General features: G+C 36.1%; 1 protein-coding gene across 1 annotated transcript; it reads left to right on the forward strand.

Moving 5' to 3' along the window:
• Positions 1-5,937: 5,937 nt before the first annotated feature.
• On the forward strand, positions 5,938-7,219 carry MAPKKK15 (mitogen-activated protein kinase kinase kinase 15). The gene has a single exon (XM_078966424.1). The coding sequence runs from the start codon at positions 5,969-5,971 to the stop codon at positions 7,217-7,219; it is 1,251 nt and encodes a 416-aa protein (XP_078822550.1). The 5' UTR covers positions 5,938-5,968.
• Positions 7,220-21,526: the final 14,307 nt, after the last annotated feature.

The following is a 21,526-nucleotide window of genomic DNA, read 5'->3' on the forward strand; positions in this document are numbered from 1 at the left end:
GGGCCTGATTTAGCAAATTGGGCCATTAGTGGGCTACTAGTGGGCTTGGGAAGCTTACCTAGTATTGGGCCTTAGTTTTGGGCCTTAGATATGGACCAAATTGGACTAGGGGGTAGAATGGTCATATTACCCTAGGATTATTGTATTGGACTAAGTGATGTTTGGTATTGGTAGTTCGGGAAGCCGAAGGGGTCAGTAATTTGGGAAGTGCCAGTCAGCAGCCATAGGAGTATCAACAGGGTTCAGTAGTACGAGGTGAGTCTCCTCACCATACCAATAGGTCTAAGGCACCAATGTCAACCCATTTTATGATATGTGATACACTAGTTGAAGTTGTAGTATGTGGCATGTTAGCTAGTTATGTGATAAGGAGCATGCTAATGATTATGTGGTATGCTAATTGATTATGTGGTGCGTGATATTCTAGTGGTCTTTGTGATACTCGAATGGAAGACCTCGGGGGGTTCCCGGGAGACTTAGGTGTAAGACTTTGGAGGGTTTCCTTGGCATCCTAGGTCAAGACCTTAAGGGGTTACCGAGGCACTTAGGTGTAAGACCTTGGAGGGTTTCCTTGTCATCCTAGGTCAAAGACCTCGGGGGGATCCCACTGCATTGGGCTAAGACCATGTGGGAGTTCCCATTACACCCGGTGTAAGACCCTGGAGGATTTCTAGGGCTTCCCTATATGTTTATGTACATGGATGGTGTGGTTGATATGTTTTACGTGGGTATGTGAATAAGACCTTGGAGGGTTTTCATGGCAGTTTTATAGGTGTATATGCATGCTAATGTGATTGTTACGGTTTATGTAGCTGTTATAGCTAATATGGATTACGTGGTTATGTGGATTGTGTAGGGTATGTTATGGGGAACTCGCTAAGCTTCGTTCTTACATTTTTGTTTATGGTTTCAGGTATCATCGATTTGGAAAAGAAGGGCTCGGATTTACCGCAGTGCAAACACCTATGATTTCCGCAATAGATGATTTTGGGATAAACTCTGATAAATATTTTACTTAATGATGATTTGAAATGTTTGAAATGAATGGTATCAATGCTTTAACTACATTTAAAATTGAAAACTTTATCCTTTATTTTTGGGTCGTTTCAACATGGTTCATGAGTTAAGTATATGGTTGGGACGAGTAGTTCCAATTCTGTGTTAGACCAGACTATTGTGGGGGAGTTTGGATCTATCTGTGTGGAGGACGAGCAAGTTGGGGATTTCAGAGTTTTCAAATGGATTTCATTCTGAGTGGGATTTGTTTCCTATTTGATGTTTTAGACTTGGGTGAATTGGTTCGTTGGTTTGAGGAGGACCATGAAACACATGAAGCAGCAAGTAGTAGACGACCGAGGTCGTATGTGGGGTGCGATTTCAAATCGGTTGTAGTAATCGCTTGGGGTAAAGCGAACTTCCTGATTATGGAGTTCAGTGTGATTGGATGAGTCATGTTGGTTGGATAGGGCGAGTGTAAAATCTTATTTCCGGATGGGCAAGGGTAGCCTTGGAGATTCAACTCTTGGGTCGGGAGCTGAGTTGGTACTCGGTGTTGGGAGAAACATTGAGAGGAAGTTGGGGCTTATGATTGTAGAGATCCGAGGATAGTTCTGACTATGTATGTTCATTCTTCTAGTGTTTGAGAGCGGAGTATTGAGATTCATTTTCAGATTGGTTCTTATAGCAGTACCAGTGGTTGGTCCTTGTTGAGATGTGACTCCTCTATCCTTTTGAGTTATGATCGGGATTGACTAGTATGTCTGACGTGAGTGATTAACAGCCAATTATGGTCAAAGACTTGTCCACATTTGTCGCGATGAGATACTCAGAGTTAGGAGTGTTATCAGTCTGAGAATCAATGATAGATTGGTATGGTGATATTCTGCATAGGCGGTCTTTAGGGGACATAGACCACTACAGTTTCCGAGTTTTAGAGAGTCAAAGTCGATGCTGCATCAGCAACAGGATCCATCCTCTTCGGGTTGGGAGTTCCAGTTAGTTTTGGATGTCTTGGGAAGGAGATCTTTGTATGATATGAGATTTTCTGGTGGTGCTTCTCAGGTTATTTGTTTCGATCGATGTGTTGATAAAGAGTGATTTCGAGGGCGAAATCTAATTCAAGTAGGGGAGAATTGTAACACCCTGATTTCCTGGATGTGGAAACTTGAGGAATTAGTGCAAGTTGAAGGGCCTACTCGATGAGTTGGTTGGCCCCAACTCGTCATGTAGGAGTTGATCAGGATGCGTGGGTTAGGAATCATACTCGTCGAGTTGGAGGGATGGACTCGACGAGTTGAGGTTGTGTGATGAAACCCTAATTTCTCGGACGTGCAGCCTATTTAAAGGACCTTAAGTCCTTTACCTCGCCTCCCTTACCACCTTTCATGTCCAGAGATTAACCCTATCAACCTAAGTGTGTATGAGGCTAAAAGTGTGTTTTTGGAGCATTCCTTGAAGAGGATTGAGGACCTAGAGGCTTGGAACGAGGGAAATCTTGTAGATCTAGCATCTACAACGTGTTGACATCCAGTGGGAGGTAAAAAGTCTCTATCTTGGCTTTCCATTCCTTAGATCTCTTCTTATGTGAGTTTAAGGGCTTTTTGGTGCAAAATAAGGGCCATTCTCGATTTAAGCTTGCCTAGAGAGTATGAGTTTCAGATCTGGACTTCTCTAGGTCCCATGTACATAAAGCTTCAAGCTTTATGAAGCTTTAAACTGTCTTCATGTCCTAAACCCCTTCTTGAGGTGATTTAGCCTTAGGAGGCCTTGTATGATCGTAAAATTAGCAACTTTACGTGGTAACTCCATCCTAGGAGGTTAGATCTGGAGTTTGAAGCATTGGAATCAATTGGAATAAGTTTAATGAAAAAGGGCTGAGGAACTCGATGAGTCGGGCATCCAACTCGACGATTTGAGTTGGGTTTTCCCGTTTCTGGTTTCAGAGTGAACTTGACGAGTTGATGAGACAACTCGACGAGTTGTTAGGGTTTTTCCCCAGTCTTCTGGACTCTGCATGGACTCGATGAGTTGGATAGCAACTCAGGGAGTTGACATGGGTTTTCGTGATTTATGAGTACCAAGGACTCGACGAGTTCATGAGCTGCACTCGACGAGTTGAGTCAACATGGACTGTTGACTTGAGTGTTGACTTATGTTGACTTTTAGGGTTGGGTCAAGTTATGTACTTTAGAGAGCATGGAGGGGTAAAATGTTCTTTCACCCTTTTAGAGATTTAGTAGAGGAGTTAGCTTAACCTTTTATATAATTTTTAAGTAGAGATGATTGTGATATGTGTAGGCGGAGTCTAAACCAGCAATTCGAGTGTGGGATATATTGCTTTAATCTGCGATATGAGTCTTCTCACTATACTTACTTGAGCGGTAATACTGTATGACCGGAGCGTCTTATTTAAGTTATCGACCGGAGGTTCCTATGTGCTTATACTGAGTTATGTGATATTATGCATGTTGTCTTTGTGATATATGCTATATTATTATATGTTTTACTAAGTTAGGACCGGAGGGTCCAAACTGAGTTGTGAGACCAGAGGGTCTTCACTGAGATATAGGACTGGAGGGTCCAACCCAAGCTATGAGACCAGAGAGTCCTCACTAAGACACGTGACCGGAGGGTCCACACCAAGCCGTGAGGCTGGAGGGTCCTCACTGAGATGAATGAGAACGGAGGGTCTGTGCCGAGTTATAGCCATGAGAAGCTTATTATTTGTATATGTGGTATTTTGGGGAACTCGTTAAGCTTCGTGCATACCGTGTTGTGTGATATGTGTTTCAGGTACTTTTCAGGATTGCGGGAAGGCGCCGACTTGATTGTACGCACCAGTTAGAGATCATGTTTTGAGGATTCCGGGATTTTATCAAACATTGTTGACTTATGTTTTGACAACTTATACATTTTGTGGTTTTTGGGAAATGTGATATTTAGTTTATGTGATTTTAAAAATGAAAAATTTATTTGAAATTTTACAGTGTTACATACCTAATACATAAACTGAAAACCCTAAGCACAAAGCTTAGTGAGTTTCCCCAAACTACCACATACCATACATAAAATAACATTTAGTGGGCCCACCCTGTCATCGGGCCCCGCCCGACATTAGATCCTGTCCTACATCGGGCCTCGCCCGACATTGACCCCCACTCGATAATAGACTAGGGCTCGCCCAGCATACATATAAGATATATCAAATAACATGTACACATGCCATAATCACATAGATACAAGACATAGAAATAGTCATCAAGCCCCGCCTGACATCGGACATTAGCCCGTAAAGCATATACACACATACACATGCAAGAGTTACGAAGACAACTAGCATACTAGCATAGCATAAACATAGGCCAACATTGGTTCCTTCGACTCGCAAAACCCAGTGAGAAGACTCACCTCAATTAGCTAACTGAAACGAATGATCCCTGACTGCTGGTCCTACAGCTCCTTAAGCTAACAATTTCCAAATAAAAGTTAACTAACAAAGGGATCTACCTTATTAACCAAAAATCCCTATTTGCATGGGCTTTAGCCTAAGGCCCAATAATGTTTCTCTAGCCCATTGGTCCAATTCCAGATGGTCCACCACGGCCCAAGTCATCAATCCATGAAAGTGACCCAAACTGAGGCCCAAACAACTCAAAACCCTAATTTTTAGGCTTCAAGGTATATATATATATATATATATATATATATATATATATATATATATATATATGTCATTTTTTCCCATGCCCAGCCTCCTTAGTTCAGAAACCCTAAAATCTAACACTTATCAACCTTGTGTGTTCTTGACCTTGTGGAGTTCATTTTTGGTAGTGTGGAGCCTTGGAAAGAAAAAGAGGAAGTTGGTGAAGGGGAGTTAGTGAAGCTTGAGCTTGAAGATCCGAAACATCATCATCATTAACACTCATTTGATGTATAAAGTTTAGAACTTGCCTTATTAATGCTTAGATCTCTTGTGTTTGAGTTTTTGGACCTTTTTGGTCCCGTGGATGAAGCTTTGTTGATCAATGTCATTTCTTAAGCTTAGAGTTGCCACTCTTGGTGCTATTTGAGTCCTAAAGTCATATAGTTGCCATTTTGGAGGTCTTGAAGCATCCATGCATGAGTATTTGTCATTTTTAAGGAAGTAGGTTGTTATATTCCAAGTTTGGGTTCATTTGGGGGCATACAAGCCACCAAGTGGTCGACTTTATGGATTAAGGCACTTCATTGGACTCATATATGTGTTTGGAGCCTCAAATCTATAGGGTTTAAGTGCTTTTTGGGGTTATGGCTCATTAGGAGAGTATACTGTGCGTACAAGCTTGTACACACATCGTACAACTTCCCCCACCCCACAATCATTATCGCATCCTCCTACTTTCATGATGGAGGTTAGGAGAGGACGGTGCAAGGATGGAGGCATTGTTGTAAAGATGGGGGACATGTTAATTATTTTACATGCTTTTAATGGACTTTTTCTAACAGGGTTAGAAAAAAAAAAAAAAGGATGAAAACTATTTGTGTCTTATAGATGTTTACCAATCCTATTTTTTTTTTTTTTATTAAAATCTATAATTGACCTTTCTACTGCAACTTCTTCCAATAATCCGTCAGTTACGTTTGTAGGTTTGTAGGTGTTGTGAATTACCATGGGCTGTGGTAAAAAAACAAGCGGGCGCCGCAATGTAAAAAATATGACTTGTCACAAACGTGCAACAGTGAAAAAATAAGGAGCGCCGATGTCGCTGTCACGCCACATGCTCACGTGTTCTCATGTGATTGGCTTTATCTGAACTTTGAAGCCAAGTAAACGCAACGCCGCCCATCGTCGGCCAATCCTCCAAATCCCTCTCCTTTCGCCACGTGGTTCAATCACAACTACTCTTCTCTCCTTTTATATTTCAAACCACCATTGTGCTTTTATGCTAACAAACTCATCAAAATTGAAATTCGTCACTTTCTCTCTCAAATGATCTGGAAAAAAGGTCCCATTATCGGCCGTGGTTCCTCCGCCACCGTCTCTCTCGCCACCACCGTCACCGGAGACCTCTTCGCTGTCAAGTCCGTCGAGCTTTCAAGTTCACAGTTCTTACAGAAAGAGCAAGAATGCCTTTCTAAATTAAAATCCCCTCATGTAATCGATTACATCGGGTTTAATGTTGATTATGATGACAACATTCCGATGTATAATCTGTTCATGGAGTATGCACCTGGTGGCACGATTTCAGATGTGATAAAGAAACATGGAGGGTGTCTTGATGAGGGCCTTATCCGATCTTATACTCGTCAGATTCTACTTGGGTTGGATTATATTCACTCCAACAATTTGGTACATTGTGATATCAAGTGCCAGAATGTGTTGGTTGCCAACGATGGCGTCAAAATTGGTGATCTTGGTTGTGCTAAATTGGCGGAGATCGGCGGAGTTGCTTCCTCTGTGTTTTCCGGTACACCGGTTTTCATGGCCCCGGAGGTTGCAAGAGGAGAACAACAAGGATTTTCGGCTGACGTGTGGGCTGTTGGGTGTGCAGTAATCGAAATGGCAACCGGTTCTAACCCGTGGCCTGATGTAAATAACCCAGTGTCTGCTTTATACAGAATTGGGTATTCCGGTGATCTTCCATTGTTTCCGACGTCGTTATCGGTGGAAGCTAAAGATTTCTTGAATAAGTGTTTGCGAACAAATGTTGAAGAAAGATGGACAGCAAACCAACTTCTTCAACACCCATTTGTTAAGTCGAATTCTGATTTCCAAAAGATTGAAAATTTCCCTAAGAATTCTCCAAGTAGCATCCTGGATCAAGGATTCTGGGACTGTTTTGAAGCGTCGGAGCCTTCACCACCGCCGACCCGTTTCATGAACTTCTCCGGCGAGTCTCCGATAGTTAGGATAGGACAGTTGGTTGAAGGAACTCCTTCACGTTTGCCCATTTGGGTTGACGAAGAAGAGTGGATGACAGTAAGAACAAATCAGATAGACAACGCAGAATTGGAAGACGACAACACTGAGTCGACTCGTATGGACTCGTTTTCAGAAGAAGTGTTTTCTTCACGATCTGTTGGAACAATTTTAGAATCCAGTGTAGTTGAAATGAGTGGAGCAAGTGTGTTTGTTTCAAGATATCTTGATTGCAAGAACATGAATGATAATAATAATAATAATAATTGTTTTCTCATTGATTCAAATTTAAGCTATGCGTTATTGGCTCTAACTGTTTGATTCATCACGTCTCGTTTTACTTTTGGTATATTACTTTGGTTTTTTGAATGTTTGATGCCGCTTTTTTGTTGAAAGAAGAATCTAAGCGAGTGGGGAAGGTCAAACACTTATTGATATGTACAAAGATGCTACATCTTTTTACTAATTTTAGTAAGAAAAATAATTTGATTATTTTTTTTTAGTGGAGTTAATATATATTTGTGATTTCAGCTAGTGACTTTTTGTTATAAACACTTTGTTAGATACTTTGTAGTCAAGTAGACTAACACCAATTTATAATAATTTGGTCATTTTAAAAAAAGTAATATTTTAATTTGCTTTAAGTTTGTTTGTAATATAGGTGGAAAATTGATTTTGTAGAGTATTTTTTTTATAGTTTGATTAAACTCACATTTATTGTTTAAAAAATCATTTTGATTGACTATCATAGTATTGTAGATTTAACTGGTTTATTTGTTCAAGAAAAACTATTAAACTTGCGTTAAATTTTTATTTTTTGTAAAACGTACCATTTTATTATTCTTCGTTACGGTGAAGACCTCCTCACCCCTCCTTTACTTCCGCCATCATCCTTCCTTCCGCCTCTCACACGTCTCTGCTTCTCTTCTCTTGCTATTTTACGAAAACCACCCATCCCCACATCCTTCTCTTGCCTCTTTCTTCTTGAACCACACACCATTACTATCAACCTCTATTCAAATATTTTAGATTATTTCGTGATAATAGTTGTGAATGGCGGAGATAAATGGTTGTAGTGACAAACGATTGTGATAGAAGATAATGTTTGTAATGGAAGTGGTGTTGATGAGAGTTGATTGTATTGGTTAGAGAAGATGACAAATGTCACCGTTTAATGGTAAATCGTATTTATACAAAAACTTAATAGTAATTGTGTATAAAAAAAGACATGTAATATCCGGTTAAAATGGTAGTTTTCAAACAGGTTGGTAAGTTTAATGGTATATATATATATATATATATATATATATATATATATATATATATATATATATATATATATATATATATATATATATATATATATATATATTACTAAATATGTAAAAAAAATGAGAATTCATTGCCCTACAAAGTCATTTCCATATTTATTACTTCACCAAGTTGAGTGTTTATGTAAGTAATTCAAATGCATATATTCGTTAAATGTCCATTAAATTTAATAAATAAATAATAATATATAACCTCATATCATAAATACCCATTTTAATTGTGTACTAATATAATAAAAGAAAGGGTTGACTATGTAAAATTCAACCAATTTGCGACATGAATCTCTTTATATGTAGCTCAATAATTTATCACCAAATACAAATATTGTTTTAAAGTTGACTTTTTTAGTGGCCATTTTATAGGCTTTTGAACACCGCACAATGCATGTTCATTTAACATTATCTATACAATACATATGTCATGACTCACGACTCACATTTTCATATGATGTCACTATTTCATGTTATTCTTCACCTTTTTAAACCGGTGATTAACGATTCTAATAATAAGAAAACAAAGTTTGATATGAAGACCTTTTGTAATGAACCCCAAAGAGAAAGTATAATTAGGTAGAAAGATAAGAAGATGTCAATCAATGATTAGAATTGTTTCTCTTTGGCATCTAGTTCAAAATTGAATTCTGATGCTATGTGAATTCGTCTTCTTGTTTGAGTTGCTTGTTGTGTAGATATTCCCACTTATATTCTCAACTTCTTTTGCATTTTAAAAGATTTGACTTTTCATGCTTTTAGTTAAAAAATACACAAACTTGGAATATGCTCTGTCCTTTTCATTTGGAATTTGGTGTTCGTTGGGAAGGTTGCAACCTAAAATGAGATCCTTTCCTCTCTTCAACAACATTTTAAAATGGACGGCCTAGTGCATAAAGATCCCTTTGCAACGGCCACAGAAGGATTCCAACCAGGGTCGGTCCTGACGGTGGGCAACCCGGGCGATCGCCCAGGGCCCACGACTCTTAGGGGCCCAAAATTTCTGATATATATATATATATATATATATATATATATATATATATATATATATATATATATATATATATATATATATATATAAAATAAATTGATGTATATGTCTTCTAAGGGCCCAATTACCAAATTAACCGAAATTAAGGCCAATGAAATAACCTCTTTTATCTAGACTCTAGAACTCGTTTTGAAGTAACGTTAAGCAAATACTGCCGTTTAAGGTGTCTTTCAGGAATCTACATCTGGTGGGAATCAATTAATCAAATCGACACGTCGTGAATCCTACTCGTTGCCTCGTGAATCCTAATCAAAATAATGATTCATAATCAATTATGTCGCGCGATTTCTTCCCTTCTCGTAGCCTCTTACCAGCCTTCATATTATAATCAGTTATGTCGAGAGAATGCAAATTTGCAAAGCACCCGACGAATGAGATAAAAACCATAAGGTTGGCCATAGATTTTTTTTGTTTGTTTTTCCTTTGATTCTTTTGTTTTTCATCTAGTATTATTTTTTGATTTGATTTATTATTCATGTTTCTTATATTTTATTATTATTTATTTAATTTTTTTATTTTGTTTGTGCATCTGTGTCTCAGATTGCTGGAAACTGGACTGTCAATTATTTCTAGCTTTTACCTAGGTTTCATTTTTTTTACTTAACAATGTAACTTTTTTGTAGATATCTTATTCAAAACTCAAAAATTTAAATCCAATTTTAATTTTTTTGATGTTTTAGTGTTGTTTCTGATTTTATTTTATATTCACGTTCCTAGTCCTGGTATCTAATCAAATGCTGAAAGGTTATATATTTTTTTTCCTGGTTTTGGATGTTCTCAGATTTCTCGAGACTTGACTTTATATATTGTACCTACATTTTAGTTTTTTTACTTAAGAACGTAATATTTTTTGTTGATATATGATTCGGAATTCAAAACTTTAAATCCAGTTCTAATTTTCAGATGTTTGATTGTTTGTTTCTGATTTTAATTTGCAGTTGCACCTTAATTTAAATTGAATATGACATTAGGCTTCTATAACTTTGAGACATAAATCATATACCAAAAATCGGATCTAATATTTTCCTATAAATAGATAGTGTTTACGTATTTACAATCTACAATGATACTAATTTCTCTTTTAGGTAATATTGTGGTCATATTTATGTTGTGTGCTTTGTAACGATGTGTTTATTTTTAAATTAAAATAAATTATTATTCTAGGGGCCCATTTTTTTTCTTTTCGCCCTGGGCCCGCAAGACGTTTGGACCGGCCCTGATTCCAACGCCTAATGGGCGGCCTAGTGCATACATACTTTTATTTAAAAAAAACACAAACTTCATCTTAAAGTTGACATAAGTGAGATTTCAAATAGAGTCAAATTCATTTCAGAGTATTTTATGTCAAAAATTTTATAACTAAGTCATCTTAATGTGGATAATAAATTGCACCGCCAAAGTTATGAAATCCTTTTTAATCAACAACAAGACTCCTTATGAAATCATTTTTAATCGAAAACCACTTATGAAATCATTTTTAATCGAAAACACAGAATATGATCACATGCGAGTTTTTGGTGCTAGGTTTACATCGAAGATCACAAAATCAGAAAAGATAAATTCGAAGAAAGGGGGAGGGCTTTCATCTTCATGGGATATCCTCAAGGACAAAAAGGATATCGTGTGTTCGATCTACAATAAAAGAAATCCATAGTGTCACGAGACGTATAATTTGTTGAGTGTGCTTTTCCATATCAAACACTTGCACCATGTCAAAATGTGAATAAAAAGAATCGTCGAACAGAGATTGACGTTTTCGAACTAATAACAATCAACCCACATGTCATGAGCGAAGAAACTACAAACAAAAATGAACCAGCACAACCTGATGAATACCTAGATCACATAGCCTCTACAAACGAGCTCAACTCAACAATCGACAATGACGATCCAGGATTAGTCCAAAACTCAAACCCAACACACAACACGGAACCACGTATACATAACTGACCCATACGAGGCTGATTTAACACTTTCCATAGACCACTCTTTATCAAATGCCAATCTAGGAACCTTGATGGTACATTATTTATCTCACTTTGTTTCATGTAAATATTTCACTAAATCTCATAAAGCTTACTTATGTGTTATCTCTTCCCAAGATGATCCTAAACAGCTTTTTTTCAAGAAGTTAAGAGTCTATACTTGAGAGATTTCATGACAAGGGAAAGACAAGCTCTTGAAGTAGCAATACATGGACCTTAACTACCTTACCATTGAGAAAGGAAGATAGTGATTTAAAGTGGGTGTACAAATCAAATACAATCTTCCGATGAGATAGAATGATACAAAGTGGAAGGGATATACTTTCATGAAATTTTCGCCCTGGTTGCAAAGCTAGTGATTATTTGTAACGGTACAGAAAAATTGGTTCATCCATTAGCTGGATGTCAATAACGCCATTTTGCATGGTGATCTTGATGAATAAGTTTACATGAAATTCCATAAGGATTCATTAAAGAAAATGATTCACAAGTTTGAAAGTCCTTATACGGTCTGCGACAAGATTCTCAAAACTGGTACAAAAAAATTCACTAAATCTCATCTAGAGATTGATTTTCATCATTCAACAACTAAAAGTTCTCTTTTCATCCTTAAACAAGGAAACTTATACATCACAACTCTTATATATGTTGATGACATCATACTTTTGGGGAGCCAATATCATAAAATAGCAAAGGTAAAATCATAGATCTTGATAGGAAATTTAGCACCAAAGACTTGGGGGCCTTAAAAATATTTCCTTGAAATTGAAGTCACTCGAACGGTTGATGGGATTGTTCTTAGCCAAAGAAAATACACAATATAAATTTTATCCGACATTGATTTAGAAGGCTATCGAACTAGCAATTTCCCCATGGGACAAAATGTTCGACTTGACAATGTTGAATGCTCAACACTTGCAGATACTGGGAAATATTGAAGCCTCATTGGAAGGTTGCTTTACATACAAGTCAATCAACCAGATATCACATTCACAATCAACATCCTTAGCCACATTTTTTCTTCACCTCGAAAACCAAATTAGGATTCCACCATATGCATGCTTCGATACCTCAAAATTGATCATGGTTAAGGAATATTTTTACCAGTACAAGGGAAATTAATTCTTCTGGACGGTCTAAAACTGTTTATTTCATAACTTTAAGAGGAGCTCCTATTTCTTGGAAAACTAAGAAACAATATGTGGTTTTCCTTTTCTCTGTTGAATCAGAATATAGGTCCCATACTGATGTACTATGATAACCAGTCCACACATCACATTGCAAACAACATTGTTTTTCATGAGCGAACAAAGCATGTCAATATTAATTGCTACTTAGTTCATTAACGAGTGGAATCTCAATATATCAAGCCTTGTGACATCAGTAGCAAAGACAAAATTGCAGATATTATTACTAAACCACTTGGGACTTGGGAGCAACAATTTAGGTTTTACAGTGAAAGATGTCATTCATAATCACTCCATCTTGAGGGGAGTAAAGGAGTTTACTTTGGATTTGGATTATTTCTTATTTTGTATTTATGTATATTTGAATAGGATAGTTTCCTTACTTTAAGTTGCTTGCTCTTAAATGTCACAACTAGGAATTTTGATGCCTTGTAACAACAACAATGATACCAACTGTAAACCAACAATGTGAAAGCATGCATGATGCTTATTCAATAACAACAAAACTTCAATCAAACATTTTATACAAGCACTGCAAATAGTCAACAAAGAATTGGAAACCCTAGAAATCTCGGTTTAAGTCCATTTTGGACTATGATTTCCTTATTGGGCCTAATGGGCCAATAAGCTTCAAATTTGACTATTTTGGGCTTAGAACTCTTAAATGGGCTCTAATTGGACTCATATACGCGAAACTTAATATTTTGGGCCTTATAAGCCTAAAATGAACTAGTTTATCCCTAATGGACCTTATTGGGCCACAACTAACCTAATTAGCCCTAATGGGCCATAAAACTCATTCTAGATTTATTTTGGGCCGTAAACCCTCATGGGAGCCCAATGGGCCGAAAAGTTTTCCTCATGAGCTACATGTTTTTCAAACAATGCAAGAATGGGCTCAAATTACTACATAACTCCTTTCAATAAGCCCATTCTCAGCCCAACCACAAAACATGAGGAAGGAAGAGTTGACTTTTGCTTGCCACCTCACTTTTATTTTGTGGATAACTAGGCATTACAGTTCAAACATCCAAGCTCTATCTCATATTTCCATGCAACCTCATCTCTCTTCTTCTTCTTGATTCTCGGCCGAGAGGAGACCCACCCACACCCACAAAATTCATTCCAACTCTTTCCAAATCCTCTCAAGAACACTTGCACTTATTCTTAAAAAAATTTGAGATTTAAAGCTTTCAAGGAGCTTCTTCCATAAAAATCAACATTTAAGGTAAGTTGGTGTTTAAATCCATGATCTAACTACGTTATTTCATAAAAAATCTCCTCCTAATTCTAGTCAAACTCATGATCACCATCTTAGAAAACTCTAAGTTCGAGATCTTCCAAGAAGGCTTGCTAGGACCAAATTTTCTTCCATTCCTCTTCAAAAACCGAACCCACAACTCAAGGTGAGTTCATACCCTTCTCTTTTTCGGTTTTTTACAAGTTTTATGGGGGAGAATACAAGAAAAATGTGTAGATCTATGTGTATGTGTATGCTATGTATGATTCTATGCATGTATGTGTGATTTTATGTTTTTTTGTGGTGAATATGTAACCAAAAAGGGAAGAAATCTCGAGATCTATGCCATAAGAAGGAAAACAAACATGATCTAAGTTATATTATACTAAACAAGTCAAGAATATTAACTTATAAGATTGTGATAAACATATTTCAACATAAAACCCACTTTTGGGCTTAAATTGTCAAATAAACAAAAGTTGGGTTAAAAATTGTCATTTACGGTTTTTTTAAGGGTCAAAGGAGTCAAAACAGTTACAACAAATGTTTTTATGAATATTATGCACTTCAAAGGACTTAAAATGTTTAATGGGCTAATTTTTGGGCTTTTCGACCCAACAAGCCCAAAGTTGCGAAAATCATGAAATTAAAAGGGCTGAAATGGTGATTTCTTCAAAACAGGGGATAAAAAGTTAAACAAAACTATTTCAAGGATTAAAAATGTCTTTCTTTTCCAAAAAGGATCAAAAATGTTAAGTTTTTGGATTTTGGGCCAAAATTGTAAAAGTTGCAAAAGCTTGGGTTTAACCAAAAAATACTTTTCTGGAAGGGATGAAACTGCCAAAGAATAAGTTTTAAGCTAAAAATATCATTTGAACAAGTTTATGACTCAAAAGTGTCAAGAAAAGATTTTAAGGGCAAAAATATTTTTTTTTATAAGGGACTAAAATTATCGTTTTTATTAAAGATGGATGAAAAAAGGTTAAACCAATATTCTTATGTCAATTATTTTATTTCTAGAATATTGAGTCAAAAATGCTAAACTACGATGTACAAAAATTGAAAGATGAATACACGCATAACTCCAAGTATCGTTATAAACAAATCGATCGGTCTCAAGTCGATACAAAAATAACAATCGTCCAATCAAACCCACCAACAATCGTGCAATACCTAAGGCAAGTAAACATTCCAAAACCTTGGTATTAAAGGCTTCAATCATGCTTGTTGGACCTTTGAAATCCATTAGCATGATCTTTGGGTCCAAGGGATAATGAAAATATGTTATTGGGACTTTTATGACCCAATTCCATATTGAAAGGACCCTCAATGGCTTTTGAATGCTATCGGGCCTTAGTGGCCCATGAGTATAGCTAGTAAGGTCAAAGTAATCAAATGCGAGATGGGCCAATGTGTCCTTCGCACGCCCAACAGCCTAAAATAACTCACAGAAGCAGCAGGACTTTGTGCTCCTCTCCTCCTCGTTTGCCAGGCTTATGAGTAATCAAAGTAAACAGATTCAGGTTGTTAATCAAAAGTAATCAATGTTGTTTGGATTTAAGTGAGTAATAACGGGCGAAAGCTCTAAGGATCGTTCGTAGTCTGTAGTTATAACTAGTCATTATCATGCATGGTTATAACGACTCACAACCATTAATTAATCCAAAACCATCCAAGTAATCAAGGAAGAGTAATCAAAATCATTCATTGTGGTGGTATAACAATTTGAGAAATCATGGTATTTTATGTATTTGGAAAACATCGGGTTTTCCGGGGAAGTTCAACATTTTCACTTGTACGTTTAATACTAAGTTCTTCTATTATACATGTTTTGAAATCATCATGCATATATGTACGTGTAACATCCAAAATTTCAAACAAATTTAAACTTTTAAAAACATGTGAAGTTCATCAAAATATTAAAAATTTAGTTTTCAAAACATTAATTATCAGAGTCTTTTCCCAGAAACATAACATAGTAGCAGGAGCTGTATGATCACGCTTTGGCCTTGCCGCGATCCCCTGAGGTACCTGAAACCATAAACTGAAACTGTAAGCCCGAAAGCTTAGTCAGTCACCCCAAAATACCGATACACATACAGTCCACATAACAATATCAACATTAGCATATCATATCAATCAAAACATAACAGCATACACTGGGTCCCCAACTTTACAAGCTGGACTACCCCCAGGCCCTTAGTACGAGTCTGGAATGCCTACCGGGCCGTCAGCTCATATCTGGAATGCCATCGAGCCCTCAGTACGAGTCTGGAATGCCTACCGGGCCCTCATCTCGTATCTGGAATGCTCCCGAGACCTCAGTATGAGTCCGGAATGCCTACCGGGCCCTTAGCTAATATTTGGAATACTCTCGAGTTTGTTGGCTATCGCACGGAGCAGTACAACCTCAACCCACCCCATACAACATGTCGACATGTAACAGATAAATGCACATACAGGTAATCAATCAGTATCATAGACAATCCTACAGATCTACCCAACTAGCATATCAACTGGCATACATTACTAACTCAACTCAACATATCAATAACTACTACGATATCGAATCCATTGGGCCGGCCTTGGTGCCTTACACCCCTTAGTATAGTAAACATAACTCACCTTGAAACGTCGACTCACAGAAATTAGTTCCAACCTTCGAGTTATTGTAACGAATCCCACAACCTATATTTATCACGAATTGCATACCTAAGATTCTGATCCTTCTAGAGATGTCCTTAAAGTCAACAGATCAACTAAGGTCAATGGTCAAAGTCAACAGTCAAGGTCATCAGTCCATGTTGACCTGACTCGCCTAGTTTCCTCGGCTACTCGCCGAGGTTCCTTGGCTTCCGGTCCACTCGCCGAGTCATCGAGTGACTCGTCGAGTTTCCCTCGTTTTTCGACTGAACTCTAAAGCCACTCGTCAGGTTTCCTAAGCGAAACTCGACGGGTGCATATGTGGGCATATCCTTGGGAAAGTTCATTTGACTTGCCGAGTTGTTCATCCAACTCGCCGTGTTTCATGACGATCTTCATCGGACTCTCCGAGTTGTTCATCCAACTCGTCGAGTTTCACGGCTTCTGTTAAGTGTTTCAAACCCAACAAATAAAGGGGTAAAATTACTCCTTAAACAATACTACTTCATACTAGAAATGTAATACAAGGTAAGCAGGGTCAATCCACAGAGACACGGAACAAATGTTTATACCTTTTTACGGAAGGTACAATAATGGTCACATAAATTGGGGGTTGGTATGCAATGATATAAACAAGAGGATAAAGCAATAAGTAAATGATCAATTAAATGAAACAAATTCAGGATTTGTGAGAACTCCAACTCTATGCAAGACAATTTAACAATGTGATTCCAAGGATGAAATGATATCTAATCAATTCCACCTAAGTTGGTACTTGAAAGTGTTAACACGTTCTAACACTTCCCATTCACCAAGTTGTCAAATTCAAAACAAGCTCTTTGAAAATAACCTAACCTTCTAATTTATGTCTAAACAAGCTCTTAGATAGAAATCAATAGGTTGCAATAAGATTTATGTGAATGTTCCCAACAACACCCAATACTCCTGACAAGCTTAGGAGTGTAAGAGTATGTGAATAAGATTTACAATAAATTCATTCAATGGAAATCAATTTAGTGTTTGTTACTTAGTTCAATTCACAAAACAATTACGGATTTTGCAATTTGATAACTTGAATGACCTAACCCTAATTCAAATGGCCAATAAGAATCACAATTAGAATCAAACATTAAATTGAAACAAAATCAAATTCACTAGGTAGGAATTAGAAGCAAACATCAAATCACATGATTGAAATCACAACTAAAAAGTCAAGACAAGAAGTTGGAGAAACTAGGGTTCTAGCCACTCATGACTAGAACAAGATCACAAATCTAGAAAATTAAATTAAAGTTCTTACAAAATGAAATCAAATGTTCCCAAGTGTTAATCAACTTCAAAATCCTCAATAAATTCGCCTTCTCCACTCCAAAAGTCGACCCCCTTTGTAAAAAGTCAGTTCCCCCTTTAAGAATGGTGAAAAACTGCTTTAAAACCCACGTTTACGTTTACCCGACCCGCGTAAATTAACACTGTCATTTACACGGCCCGCGTAAACACAAAAGTATACTGCGTAGAAGTCTACGTTTACACGGCCCGCGTAAATGCAAGGCTTGCATTTACACGGCCGTGTAAATCTCTGTAAAGCCAAAATGTTCTTTTCTTTGATATCTTGCTCCTCGGTGCTCCGCAAGTCCCGAAATTTTGTCCGCAACTTTTATTTACCTCCTCCAACAAGATCCTACATCCAAAAGTCCCTGAAATATCACAAAAGTATTTGAATGAAATTGCCTCATGAAAAATCCCGAAAAACATGCAAAATGCATGAGTTTAAACCTAAATGCAATGCACTTTTATGGATTAAAACTACAAAATGGGTACATGAAATGCACCTAACAGCTTCCTTCATCAGACTCGCCGAGTCATCCTTGTGACTCGCCGAGTCCGTTTGGTCATTTTCTATACAGACTTATTCTGAGCCATGCAGTAGCTCCAATTCATAGATCTAGGCTTCTATGGCATACTTATTATGTAAAGTCACAAACTTTACGTACATGCATTGCATTTAAGGCTCTACATATTGGCCTCATAATCGATTTAGCCCTTATATATTTTTTTTATTCAATTAAGTCCCAAATACCGGTTATCATATTCAATTTAACCCTTTGACCCAGTCAACAGGTCATCCAACTTTCAAAAATTACATTTTCGTCCCAGATTTCAAAATGTATTACAAATTTGTTCCAAAATTTACACTTTTGGCCCAGATTTTAAATTTTTTTTACAAATTTGGTCCAAAATTGACCCTTTTTGCCTAAATTTTAGGATTTTTATTATAAATTCATCCTAACTTTACTTTTCTTTACAACTTTTTTTCTCAAAAGTTTGTTTATAATATGTTTTTTTCTTTAAAACTCATATTTATACAAATAAAACATATTTTCACATTAAAATCTTATTTTTTCTAGAAAAAAACATCATAAACGGTCCTTGTTGTTTTCCAAAATCTGAAGTTCAGTCCGTGTAGTTTAAAAATCTCATAGATGGTCTTTGTGCTTTCAAAACTTTTAACGATTGGTCCTTATTGCTAACTCTGTTAAGTTTTGTCTGTTAACTTGAGGGCATTTTCGTCATTTCATACGATAGGGACCATTTATGATGTTCTCTAGAAATCAGTTTTGAAGAAATATTTCAGCTTTTGGTAGAATCTGTCATTAGAACAAACTGCAAGGATCGAATCTGTTAAGATTGTGAACCCTACTGTCTTCTTCCTGGTAAATCAATTCAACGACTATATATATATTATTCACCATTTTGGAAGCCTACAATTCGATTCCTTTGAAATGTCAAATGATCCATACCCTAAATAAATAGTTTTATGCCCATTAAAAGCTGTTCCCCATCGATGGTCCTGTAGTCTTGGATTAGTGACTCCCTGGTTGTCTCCCAAAACACACTATCACTTCCAGGTGTGTTTATTCTTATGAGATGTAAATCTTTAAGTTTGTATAAAAGAGACGTTTTTTTACTAAAATACCCCCAAATTGTGTGCTTCATGATCTCTACGTTTGTACTGATTCGTATTTTTAGAGTCGAAAGCTCGGCTTCCAGCTTTAACACAAATTAATCTTCCGCGTTGATTGTCTTCTCCCCTATGCAAATCGAATCGTTGAACAAATTTGCGATTGCCTTTAGGTCAAGTCCCTGTAAAAATCAACAGTTGGCTTTATTTAGACATGAAATTGGAACAATTAGCATCTAAGATGTGTGAAAGACGTGTTCCACTACAGAAGTGTGAAATATGAAATTGGAACAAATAGCCATTGAAGCCTCCTACATAAGTCAGATTCAATACTTCATTAGCACCGATCAACACAGTGAAAACTAAATTACATATTCATTCAATTCAAGAAATCTTGGAATTGGACTTACTATGGGGTTATATGGGTTGATAATATTGGGGTGACCGAAATAGATGGGAAGAGGGATGAGGGGAGCCCCAACGATGTCGAGCAAGATATGAATGTCAGCATTCCGACCACTATAGTCAGAAAATTGGTGTCTTGGATCGGTGAAATGAGGTTTCATCCACGATTTCAAGGTTTTCCTATAGGTGGTTTTGTGGTTGATCTTGTTATCATAGAAGGTTTCCTCCGGTATCGGAACTTCGAGCACTGTTTCAAGAGCATCTTCGTTGTCTACGTTTGGGCACAAGGTCCTCATCATCAGGTTTTGAGAGAGAGTGAGCGAGAGAGAGAGGGGGGGGGGAGAGAGAGAGAGAGAGAGAGAGAGAGAGCTCTTATATATTAAATAATTATATTTAATTTTTTCTTTTTTTAAAAATTTAAGAGAAAACATCATATATGGCCCCTATTGTGGTTAAATGATGAAATGCCCTTCAGTTAACGGGTAAAATTTAACGGAGTTAGCAATAAGGACCAATCGTTAAAAGTTTTGAAAGCATAGGGACCATCTATGAGGTTTTTAAACCACGAGGACTAAACTTTAGATTTTGGAAAACCATAGGGACCATTTACAATGTTATTTCTTTTTTCTATAAAAAAACTTTTTAAAACTTTTTTTTGTATATGAAATATCTAATTATAAAAATAGGTTTGGATTATTTATGTGATCTCTCTTAAAAAATCAATTAAGAAATTAAAAGTAACCCTAAATTATACTATTAAATTATAGTTTGTCAAAAACTAGTTACACTCATTTTAATATTATGTATTTGTTCTTTAATCACATTTATAGGAAAAGTTTAAATAATAGAAGATGCTACATATTGAAAACTTCATATTTTTTGTTTCTCGCTGAGTACATGTTCATATATAGTTCATCATCACTTTGGATTTCTTTATTTAAACTTCTTTGTAAAATCGGATTCATGTGTCAATTTTGTTTGTTGTAATAACAAAAAATAACTATCTAGAATGGAGCAATTGTCATTTGTCGATAAGGAGGTTTTTGGCAGAAAATCACATTTAACAAATGTAAAAAAGTATTACAAACGTTGATAGTTACAACTCCTACTGAAATCAATATGGATTGTCATATATGAGATTAGAACAACTTTACATACCTTTTGTCATATATATGTGATCGAAGGTATAATTTAATTTATGAAGATGCAACAGATTGAAAAATACATATAAACAACTATATTAAAATCTCATAGAAAAAAAATACACACTAAATAGAACACATATTAAAATATCTATATTAATAGTATAATTTATGGTTACTTTTAATTTAGGGTAACTAGTATAACTAGTTTTTGACAAACTATAATTTAATAGTATAATTTATGGTTACTTTTAATTTCTTGATTGATTTTTTTAAAACAAATCACACAAATAATCCAAACCTATTTTTATAATTAGATATTTCATATACACAAAAGTTTTTATAAAAAGTTTTTATATAGAAGATTTGTATGTGATTTTTTTTTTGTGTATAAATATGAGTTTTAAAGAAAAAAACATATTAGAAACAAACTTTTGAGAAAAAAAGATGTAAAAAAGACTAAAGTTATGATGAATTCATAATAAAGCTCTAAAATTTGGGCAAAAAGTGTAAATTTAGGACCAAATTTGTAAAAAAAATATAAAATATGGGCCAAAAATGTAAAATTTAGACCAAATTTGTAATAAATTTTGACATCTGGGCCGAAAATGTAATTTTTGAAAGTTGGATGACATGTTGACCGGGTCAAAGGGTTAAATTGAATACGATTACCGGTATTTGGGATTTA

The sequence above is a fragment of the Lactuca saligna genome, chromosome 7 (assembly GCF_052625555.1).
Source record: "Lactuca saligna cultivar CGN05327 chromosome 7, ASM5262555v1, whole genome shotgun sequence".
Lineage (NCBI taxonomy): Eukaryota > Viridiplantae > Streptophyta > Magnoliopsida > Asterales > Asteraceae > Lactuca > Lactuca saligna.